This window comes from Oryctolagus cuniculus, chromosome 15, assembly GCF_964237555.1.
Source record: "Oryctolagus cuniculus chromosome 15, mOryCun1.1, whole genome shotgun sequence".
Taxonomy (NCBI): Eukaryota; Metazoa; Chordata; class Mammalia; order Lagomorpha; family Leporidae; genus Oryctolagus; species Oryctolagus cuniculus.
In genome coordinates, this window is record NC_091446.1 from 2,047,650 (window position 1) to 2,059,032 (window position 11,383).

General features: G+C 54.1%; 1 protein-coding gene across 1 annotated transcript in view; it reads right to left on the reverse strand.

Moving 5' to 3' along the window:
• The window catches only part of GLRX3 (glutaredoxin 3), a 32,319-nt gene extending 23,928 nt beyond the window's left edge, over positions 1 to 8,391 (reverse strand). Inside the window, exons 1-2 of the mRNA XM_051836642.2 lie at positions 8,208 to 8,391; positions 2,129 to 2,237 (exon numbers count right to left, since the gene is read on the reverse strand). Of these exons, the coding sequence (XP_051692602.1) occupies positions 2,129 to 2,237; positions 8,208 to 8,305 (207 nt within the window). The 5' untranslated portion in view covers positions 8,306 to 8,391. The remainder of the gene's footprint in view (positions 1 to 2,128; positions 2,238 to 8,207) is intronic.
• Between the last annotated feature and the right edge of the window lie 2,992 nt (positions 8,392 to 11,383).

The following is an 11,383-nucleotide window of genomic DNA, read 5'->3' on the forward strand; positions in this document are numbered from 1 at the left end:
GAAATTCCCAAAAGCCTCATTAACAAAAGGTCTTTAAAATGAACTGCATGCCTCCTACTGGGAGATGCCAACACTCTCTCCGATCTTTCACTTCTCTGCTCGCCACTGTCCAGCAAGTGCCTTGGAGTCACCTACCTTACAAACTCCACGCAGCCTGTCTTTGCCCTTGATGGCAGACAGCCAATGAAGGAGAAACCCTGCCTCGGGGAGTTTCTGGGAAGCGATGGCTGAACAATGACCACTCTGACGCTGCGGTCACGCCCAACAAAGTCCCCTGTAACCAAGCTGGGCGTCCCCAACCCAAGCGCACGGAGGACTTGCCGCCCTTGGCTCACTGAGCCCGAAATCTCACTGTGCGAAGTAATTCTAGAGTCACTTTGAATAAATCATTCAGCCGGCAGCTGAGAACAACACGTCACCTAAACCAGTCACACAATACACAAAAAGCAGGCTGAGAACAATTACCGTCATCTTAATTAATCTTAGAACTGAAACGCTGAATCACTCATTTCACTGTAATCACTATCTTTTATCTTTTATCACTGACGAAACACGCAGCTTTAATGTCCCCTTTCCATTATTTATACTGGACATTTTAGGTTAGCCTAAAGTTGCATTATACTTTCACTGGTATTCTAATTAGCTCTTAAACTTTAAAAAGCTGACTATTATATTTGTTATTTACTCTATCTGCACAAAGAAACACAGAAAAGATTCATACAAAATTGACGTAAGCCACTACCTAGGGAGCGGGACGACAGGGCTGACTGGAGGAGGGAAGCCTCCACGGTGAACACCTACACTGGACTTGTGAGCCACGTGAGTACAAACACCCTAGGAAGTCACAGCAAACTTCCCTAGTCAGAGGTCACCTGAAACTGTTATCAGTTACAACTCAGATAAACCGCCTGTCATCATTCTGTTTACATAGAGAGCACACAAATACAGCTGATGTCATGTTCAACGATATATATGGGTATACTTGCTAACACGTACTCTGAACTCAAATTCTGGTTTTAAAAAATAAGACTTTTGGCCGGCGCCGTGGCTCACTAGGCTAATCCTCCACCTTGCGGCGCTGGCACACCGGGTTCTAGTCGGTCGGGGCGCCGGATTCTATCCCGGTTGCCCCTCTTCCAGGCCAGCTCTCTGCTGTGGCCAGGGAGTGCAGTGGAGGATGGCCCAAGTGCTTGGACCCTGCACCCCATGGGAGACCAGGATAAGTACCTGGCTCCTGCCACTGGATCAGCGCGGTGCGCTGGCCACAGCGCGGCGGCCATTGGAGGGTGAACCAACGGCTAAGGAAGACCTTTCTCTCTGTTTCTCTCTCTCACTGTCTACTCTGCCTGTCAAAAATAAATAAATAAATAAATAAGGCTTTGAGTTTTTGTTCATTTCTAGGAATTCAGGCTTTTGAGTACAGACGTGCCTCCCTTCCCAATAATTTATTATTCTCAACTCTTATCTTGGCTTTTTGCTTAAACCAGAGCTAAGTCCTGAATGACAGTAAATGTGCTAGACCAAGTGAGCTCACCTAGGGCCACAGACACTCTGCTAGTACTATGCACTCAGGAGAGATGAGGACTGAGGAACACACAAACAGGAGAGAGCCAGGCGGCAGCCAGCGAGACTGTCTGGCTTCCCTTCTCTGCATCCCAAACAGGTCGGAAAGATGTCCACGTTCCCCGCAGGTGTGCATTTATCCAGCTCCAGACAGCAGCTTCCTCCCACACCCTGTCCTCGGCTGCCGCTACACCCTTTCTTGACCCAGTCCTCCATCTGACACCCAGCTTTCCAGCTGAAGTAATCTCGTCAATGTCACAAGGGTCTTAAAATCAACCACCCACAGCTAGCTGTCCAGTCTGCTTCTGCTCTGCCCATCCGCATATTTATGGCTCTGTCCTCCCACCCAAGGATCTCAAGGAAAAGTGTGGTGATTTTTACACTACTTAAGAAATCCAAAACTATGTTAAGGTCTCTAAGTAAAATCTGCAAAAATAACAAATCCCAGCACCAACTATAAACACTTGAAATCTCACACCACTCCCCCCTTAAATTAGTTAATAAACTCGAGCCTAACACGTAAATCAGAATTAAGCGTAGGACGACGACACTGGGAACGTCTCACCTTGACAAACGACACCTGCAGGTGCTCTTTAGCCAGCTCTGCCATGACGTCGTTCATCTGCGCGCACTGGGGAGCCCATGGTGCCCAGAAGTGGACCACAAGGAGGGATCTGTCCATCAACAAAACACATTTTTTAAAAATATATTAACTCTGGAAATGAGTGAATATGATATAAATTCTACGACCAAGAAATCATCCAAGACTGGCGTGAACTGCGCTCTGCTAGACTTTGTTGCATCGAACATGGCGAGGTTCTGCGGCCCTCATGGCTGCATTTTCCAGTTAATGATATTTCCTGAGTCAACATTTAGTGCATTTGAGGTGGTTCTGAACATTCATCCATCTCCACTAAGTTATGCAAATCAGCCCCAGAGGAAAGCAGAGGGAGTTCCCGTACCGAGGCACGACGCTTGTGAGAATGGTATCCTGCCAGAGTCGGAATGTACTTTTTAAACATGGTATTGTGAGCAAGAACACAATCGTGACCACAGGATCAGCAATCAAATGTTCAAGACAAGACACGCCACCAGAAACACGGGAAAAATGGTAACGCTTTTTACAAAGAACCCTTTTCTATTATGCTGTAAAAGATCTTCTAAACACGTATGGAGAGATTTCAGAAAGTTTATGGGAAAACGGAATATAAAGATACTGCACAGTGGGCATTTGGCCTGGTGGTTAAGCCACTGGTTAAAGCACCCACATCACAGACCAGAATACCAGGTTCAAGTACCAATTATGCTCCAATTCCAACTCCTACTAATGCACACCCTGGGAGGCAGCAGTGGTAACTTGAGGACCTGGGTCCCTGCTACCCATGGGAGACCCCAACTTAGTTCTGAGCTCCTAGACTCAGCCTGACAATTGTAGACATTTGCTAACTGAAACAGCACATGGAAGATCTCTGTCTCTCTGCCTTCCAAATAAAATGAAAATAATTTTTAAAAAAATAGTTTGATAAATTACTGACTACATGGGGGCCGGCACTGTGGCACAGCAGGTTAAAGCCCTGGCCTGAAGCACTGCAATCCCATACGGGCGCTGTTTCTAGTCCCGGCTGCTCCTCTTCTGATCTAGCTCTCTGCTATGGCCTGGGATAGCAGTGGAGGATGGCCCAAATCCTGGGCCCCTGCACCCACATGGGAGGCCCTGAAGCAGCTCCTGGCTCCTGGCTTTGGATCGAGCTCAGTTCCAGCCATTGCAGACATCTGGGGAGTGAACCAGCAGATGGAAGATCTCTCTCTCTGTCTCTACCTCTCTCTGTAACGCTTTCAAATAAAATACATAAATAAATTACTGATTAAATTTTTAAGGATCTCAGTATTTATCTGTCTTAATTATTTCCATAGAAAACTACCCTGTCAAAGGTAATTGTAAGTCTATCCTCACATACAACTGAAAAGACCTTCAATTTTATAGGTTTTCAAGTTTATATACAATCCCCCCTCCAAAAAAAAATCAGAAAAAGTTACATGCAAAATTAAGGACAACTAGACTGTGGGCAAGCAAGCGGATGGGAAAGTGTAAATCCCAGTAAAACAGCACAGTGGGGCGCGGGGGGTAGGGGGGAGGACCTCCCAACAAAGAACAGGAAGTGCAGTGAGAGAAGCTCTGGGAGGAAGTCAGAGGCAGGACGTGGGACCCCAAATTCTGGCTTAGAGACTGCGGGTTGGGTGGCACTCCCCTCCAACCCTAGCACGGAAGCTGCCGACCTGAGAGGAAAGGGGGTCCAGTGTGCTGTCCGCCGGTGTCCAACTGAAGGAAGTCTGCGCTGCATCTCCAGACTCTGGAATCCAGACAGCCTGGCACCATGCCGCAGGCGACCAAGAGGAGACCCTCGGGTGCAGCGTCCGAGGAGCTCACCCACGTCAGGACAGGCAGGACAAGGAGCGCAGACCCTGCTGCAGAGAGAGGGTCCTGGGGTACGGCACAGGCAGAGGGTTTCAGAGGTCACGAGAAGAAAGGAGCGGCAACACCACCCGCAGTGGGAAGCGGTGAAGCGCAGGTGCAAGCGCACCGGAGGGCTGAGCTGAGGGCCAAGCAGGGACCCTAGAGATCCTGTCCAGCAGAGGAAAGACGGCACCAAGGGACGCACGCTTCTGCTCTGAATACAAGAGAACCTTCACAGTGCAAACGGAGTGGCAGAAGCTGAAGACCCACAAGACAGCGGCGGACGCAAGGTCTCTGAAGGCAGCAGAGGGCGAATCTCAGCTGAGAACTCGGCTTGCACAAGACCGCGGGCTCCCCCAGTCAGGAGCCAAGCGAGGGAAAGGGACTGGCAGAGCGGTAAAGGGGACTCAGGAAGGCACCCCAAAGTGCTGCTTTCTCAAGTCATTCGCTGAAACCAAGGAGAATGGAGAACAGAGATCCCAGACGGAGTGAGGACGAGGGGAGAGCTGTGCAGGGCACAACGGGAGAGCAGCAGGGCCCCAGCCGGGGACGCTAACACACCCTGCAGAGTCCAGCGCTCCAGCGCGCGAGCAAGCGTGCTGGGTTCTAGCAGAGACCACGCTGCACTCCTCCAAAGCATTCAGCCACACAGCAGGTTTGCGTGTCTGGGAGCCTGGAACTGAGCTCCGGCCAGTGAAGCCAGGCCTGACCCCTACACCGCGTCCCCCTCCTCGCCCCCCGTAATGAACCTGCGCCTACTCAAGCCTCACCGGCCAGCAGTACCTAGGGGTCTCTGAGGCCTAATGAAGGCAAGGAGGGTCGCAGAGAAGTCCAGCGAGGCCTGTGCAAGACGCTCAGGGCAGCCTCACACGTAACAGTCTCTACGACACCTACACATGGCTGAAAGCAGCGTACACTCGCACAATGTCATACAGCTCATGCAGCAAAGGGACCAACTGCAGATACACACACCACGGATCAATCCTGAAGCACTGAGCAAAAGTGCCAAACACAAAAGAAACCCCATGATGCTATTACATCAAGTCCAAGAACAGGGAAAGCTCAACTACAGCAACCACAGATCAGCGGTCAACGCAAGGAGCCAAAGAACTTTCCGGGGCCCGATACTCTTTTCTGAATGCTGGTTACTGGTATGCATACAGCTTTAAAAATCCCTACCAGGAGTGACGCTGTGGCACAGAGGGTTAAGCTTGCCACCCACAAGGCCGGCATCCCATATGAGCACTGGTTCCAGTCCCGGCTGCGCCACTTCTGATCCAGCTCTCTGCTAATGCGCCTGGGAAGGCAGAGGAAGATGGCCCAACTGCTTTGGCCCCTTCACCCACATGGCAGACCTGGAAGGAGTTCCCAGCTTGGGCTGGGCCAGACCATTGCAGCCATTTGGGGATTAAACCAGACAGAAGCTCACTCTCTCTCCCCACCTCTCTCTCTCTGTAACTCTGCCTTTCAAGCACATAAATTTTAAAAAGAAAAAAGTTCACCCTGTCTTGGAGAAGGCACTATGGCACAGAGGTGAAGCTGCCACTTGGCAGGCCCACATCCCGCATCAGACAGCCTGGGTACAGTCCCAGCTCTTCCAACCCAGTTTCCTGCTCGTGTGCCTGGGAGACAGCAGATGACGGCCCAAGTACTCGAGTTCCTGTACCCACATGGGAGACCAGGATGCAGTTTGTGAAAACGACTAGCCCAGCCCTGGCTGTTGTGGGCTCTGAGGCATGAACCAGTGAATGGAAGAGTTCTCTCTCTCTCTCTCTCTCTCTCCCCCCCCCTTTCCCTCTGTCGCTCTGCCTTTCAAATAGATAAATTTTAAAAACTCATCTATCAGAGAATCAAGACTTGTGCATTTCATTAATGTATGTAACCAATCTCAACTTTTTAAAAAGCTAGACTATCACTTTTCATCAAATTCACAAAGGATTATTTAAATCATGATATTGAATGATAAACAAGATGGTGAGACGCACTTTCATATCCTGCTGGTTGAAATTGGGATCCTTCAGAAATTTCTTAAAATATGAAAATATCCTGAAGAAGTAACTAAAGTGGTAAAGATTTATGTATGTGGATATTTTACCATTATTTTACAAAGCAAATAGCTGGGAACATCTAACAATACAGATTTTTAATGGCCATTAAAACATATGTAAAGCCACTAAAAATCAAGTTTTAAAAGAATTGTTAACGCCACAGTAAAATGTTCACAATACGATTACATGTTTTTAAAATTAAGATAAATTATCAAGCTTTGTAACAGTGTGAGTGCAAATACGTAAAAAAGAAAAAAGCATATGGATCGGATCTGGATTCCAGTTTCAGTTCCATTACTACCAAGGCGGTTTTAACAGTAACTCCACATTTGTAAGACGGCAGTGCCTACCACCTTGGCATGCCAGAAAGACCAAACACGTACAAAAGGGCCTCGACCACCTGACATTCTAGCAGCGTTGACGGTTACTCTGCCCTAGCCAGGATGCGCCCAGGTTCCATGTCCTAACCTCCATTTTCCAATTCAGCACACACGCCCACGATCTCAACACACACCTGGAGCACACACCAATGGGCACACTGCCTGGGAGTTCACGGAACAGCCTTCTCCCATCAGCAGGGCAGCCCACCCGTCCGAGGCACTGCTGGAGGGAACTTCCAGAGAAGAGGAGGATGAGATCCGGACCAAGTGGTAGACGGCGTCATTAACCCAGGTCCGCGTCAGGAAAGCGAGCAGTGCCCACACGGCCTCCTGCAGGCGGGTTCCGTCCAGCCGCTCCCCCTCGGAGCGCACCCCCGCTCCAGGGCGCAGCCAGTGAGCAAAGCCCCCACTGCTGGCCACGTGCCCCTGCCGTCCCGCGGGGCAGCGAGGGTCAGTGATGGCTGGAGGACTGGCGAAGGATGACCTGGAAGGCAGGCAGTGTTCCGTCGGCCCCTGCTCGGCCCTCAGACGCCCATCAGCCACCGCGCAGGGCACGCGGCTCTCTGACCAGCGCCCGAAACACATCCAAGTGGCTTTTCTATGTGAACTTTGACCTGTCAGGAACCTGTCAGGACGGCTCACACAGGAACCAAACACAAAGGCGTGCAGCACGCAGGTGCCCTGAGCGAGCTGCAAGCCGGCCAGCAAGGCGAGGCCCACACGCGCGGGCGCCCTGCGGGGGCCTCCCCACTGCTCTGTTCCCGCCAGCCCCGGGTGACAGAACCCGCCTCCACCGGGAGCGCCCCGCACCGCCCGCCCTCGCCCTGCTCCGCTCCACGAACACCCCAAGGAGACTCGACATGCCGAGGGGCTGCCTGCCTCCACACTCCACCCTCGCGGCTTCCACGAAGCGGGTCCCCCGGCCCCAGGACGGGGCATCACCTGCCTCGGGTCGCCCGCCTGCGAAGCCCCCCAACACAGCCCGCTCGGGATGCCTCCCGCAGGCCACGCGCAGCAGCGTACGCGGGAGCCCGCGGGGCACGCCGAGGCTCGGTTCTCCACACCCGCCCAGGGGTCACGTGGCTCGCAGGCGGCGGGGCTGCCACCGGGCACTGGAGCGAGCGCCCACCCCAACCGCCCAGCGCGTGGCTCAGACAACCGCTGGGCGCGCGCAGGGCTGCACGAGCGCCCCTCTCCCCGCAAAACGCGGGCCCCTGGAGGGCGAGCAGCACGTGCGCCCAGCCCGACGGACCCTCCCCAGCCAGTCTGGGACGAGGAAACCCGCCTGAGCCCGCCACAGGTCGCGGGCCCTCCCCGCCCAAGGAGCCAGCAGGTTCAGGGCCGAGGTAAGGACGGGGACCGAAGCCCCCGCTGCAGCGGGACCCACCGCGAGGTCGGGCAGCCAGGGGCGAAGGCCAAGGCGAGCGCGGGCCCCGCGGGCGGGCGGGGGTCCCGCCGCAGCCCCCTCCGCCTGCCGCAGAGCTGAGTCACCGCCAGCGCCCGGGCCGCCCGGGCCGGGGGCCGCAGGGTCGGGGCCCCAGGGTCCCAGGCCGCCCCCGGGCCCCCGCCCGCCGCGCCCCCCGCCTGCCGGCCGTTCCGCAGGCGGCGGCTCGGGCTCCGGCGGCTTCGCTGGCTGCCCAGCCCGGGGGCTCCGGGGCGCCGCGGCGACCCCGGCCCGTTCCCCGAGGCCGAGGCGAGCGCCCTCCGCGCGGCCCTCTCTGCCCGCACTCACTCCCCACCGCCGCCCGCCGCCCCGCTTACTTGGCTTTGAGGCGCAGCAGCTCCTCAAACTGCCGGGCGGAGCCGACCTCCACCACTGCCGCCGCCGCCTCAGCCGCCTCAGCCGCCCCCGCCGCCATGCTGCCGCCGCCAGACAGGAGCAGTCGACAGCGGGCGGCTCGATCGGGGCGGGGCCGCGGCGCTCACGGCGGCTGCGCGCACGAAAGCCCCGCCCCCGGCCCGCCCCGCGGCTGAGGATCCTGGGAAACGGGAGGCGGCGCCCGCGGCGGGCCCTGGGCGGGCTCGGGGCGCTGGGCTCTGGCCGCCCCGGCTGCTGGGCCTCGGGGTTCCTGGCCCCGGGACTCCGCACTGTGGGGCTCCTGGCCGTCAGGGCTGCGGACTGTGGGGTCTCTGTGGCTCCCGGTTCAGGGCCGCTGGCCCTCGGAGCTCTCAACTGTGGGGTCCCTGGCCGTCGGGGCTGCGGACTGTGGGGTCCCTGGCCCTCGGGGCTGCGGACTGTGGGGTCCCTGGCCCTCGGGGCTGCGGACTGTGGGGTCCCTGGGCCTCGGGGGTCCCCCACGGAACCTCCCCCAGCTAGCTCTGGGTCCACGGGGTGCCCCGTGCTTGCTCCACCGTGGCTGCTGCTTCCTGTGCCTGTCTCCTAGGCTGCTGTCAGGGTGGGCAGGAGGGCATCTCCAGGTGCCTGGACGAGAACCAGGAACTGAACTGCCCCTCAGTGGCCGGTGGCTGGCTGGGACCTGCACTGGCCGGATTTCAAAGATGTCTTCCAAAAAAATTAATCTATACACGGATTGCATGTTGAATTGTTTTGGATACATTTCTTTTTGTGAAATTTTTAAAGGTTTTTTTTTTACTTGAAGGGCAGAGTGACACAGAGAGAGAGAGAGAGCGCTTCTTTCCATTGGTTTAGTACCCAAATGGCTGCAAAAGCCAGGGCGGGGCCGGCCAGGCCGGGGTGTCCTGCCTGAGCGGCACCCTTCAGGCCACCGTCTTCTGCTTCTGAAGAAGCTGGATCCACAGTCCGACTGGGATGGGGGCGTCCCGAGGCTGGTCTGACCTCTGCGCCACGACGGCTGACCCACACCGCCTTCCGTTCCCCAGCCCTAGTGATGAGAAGCAGCCTTGGGGCCGGCGCCTGCAGTGCCGCCATCCCATATGGACGCCAGTTCAAGACCAGGCTACTAGGCTGCTCCACTTCCGATCCAGCTCTCTGCTGTGGCCTGGGAAAGCAGTGAAAGATGACCCTAGTCCTTGGGCCCCTGCACCCGCATGGGAGACCTGGAAGAAGCTCCTGGCTCCTGGCTTTGGCCTGGCCCAGCTCCAGCCATTGTGGCCATTTGGGGAGAACCAGCAGATGGAAGATTCTTTCTCTCTCTCTCTCTCTCTCTCTCTGCAACTCTGCCTTTCAAATAAAATAAAAAATCTTTTTATTAAAAAAATTTTCTGTCAGTCCCTCTCCATCAGTAACTCTTTCAAATAAATAAATCTAAAAATAAATAAAAGTAATCCTTTAAAAAGTGCAGTAGGAGGGTGAGAACTATTTTGTACCTTGGTTGTGGGGTAGATGCATGAACCTAAACATGACTGAATAGAGCTAAGTATGCGCTCCCTCTCTTCTCTCTGACACACACACACACACACACACACACGTACAAGCAAACCAGGAAATCTGGAAAAGCTGGTGGACTGTGTGGAGATACTGACATCCTGGTGGTGGTACTGCATTACAGGTTGTGCAAAATGTTACCACTGGAGAAGATGTACATGGGGTCTTCCTGCTTGTTTGTTTGTTTGTTTGTTTTTAAGATTTATGTATTTGAAAGATGGAGAGACAGAGAGAGGTCTTCCATCTGCTGGTTCACTCCCCAAGTGGCTGAAACAGCCTGGCCCAGCCAGGCTGAAGCCAGGATCCAGGAGCTTCATCCAGGTCTCCAAGTGGGTGCAGGGGCCCAGGCATGTGGGCCATCTTCCACTGCTTTCTCAGGCCTTTGGCAGAGAGCTGGATCGAAAGTGGGGCGGCTGGGACATGAACTGGCGCCCATACAGAAGCAGGTGTCACCGCAGCTTAAGCCGCTATGCTACCAAAGCTGGCCTGTGTTGTTTTTCTTTAAAACTGTATGTGAATCTACACTTATTTTAAAATAAAAAAGTTTAGTTTTAAAAAACATGCCATAAATTGGATATACAAGTATAGCCTATTACTGTGTTTAAGCATAGAATTATAAGTAAATAAAATATATATAGCTAAAATATATATGTAGCGTAGAAAAGGTCTTAACAGGGACAGAAAAGCAAGTGATGCCCTTCCTGCCGACCACAAAGGGCATTAAAGCAAAACCTGAGACCAAAGCCTCTCTGAGACCCATGGGTTTACTGAGCTGATGCAAATGCTAGACCCAAAGAAGGCCCAGGTCCTGGGACACGTTCCTGTGAGAAGAGCAGCAGGCCTAGAGAGCGTTTAGAAGTGTGTCCACTCCACGCAGAGATGAGGGTATTTTTATAAGAATCTTGGGGGGGGTGCAACACTGTGGCGTAGTGGGTTAAAGTCTGTCTGCTGCAATGGCATCCCTTATGGACACCGGTTCGAGTCCCGACTGCTCCTCTTCCAATCCAGCTCCCTGCTAATGCACCTGGGAAAGCAGCAAAAGATGGCCCAAGTGCTTGGACCCCTGCACCCCCGTGGGAGACCCGGAAGAAATTCCTGGCTCCTGAATTCAGTCTGGCCCAGGTCCTGCCATTGCAGCCGGTTGGGGAGTGAACCAGCGGATGGAAGACCTCTCTATTCACTGTCTCTCTCTGTGTAACTCTGCCTTTCAAATAAATAAGTGTTTTAGAAGAAGAATCCTGGGCGGGAACGCATCTGTTGTTCACATTGACTTAAGAGGGGTGGTATGCCCAGCCGGGCTAGCAGAGCTGAACAGAGCAGCTCTGTGGACTTCTGCACTGTCTGGGGCTGTAAGCGGAAGGCAGTGGCCCTCAGGGCCGTGGTAGGCTCTGAGTGAAGACTGTAAGGTATGTTCAGGAAGGTGATACAGTCTCTTCTGGCTTTCAGCTAGTAAAAGTTAACCAACTTCCCCATCTCGCCTCCTCGCTATCCCTGGCCTTTATTGTTAAATTTAGCACATGTCAGAATTTTTTATCAAGGATCCCGGCCAACACCCCTATAACCCAAAGACAAGTGAACAAAAGGAAAGTCT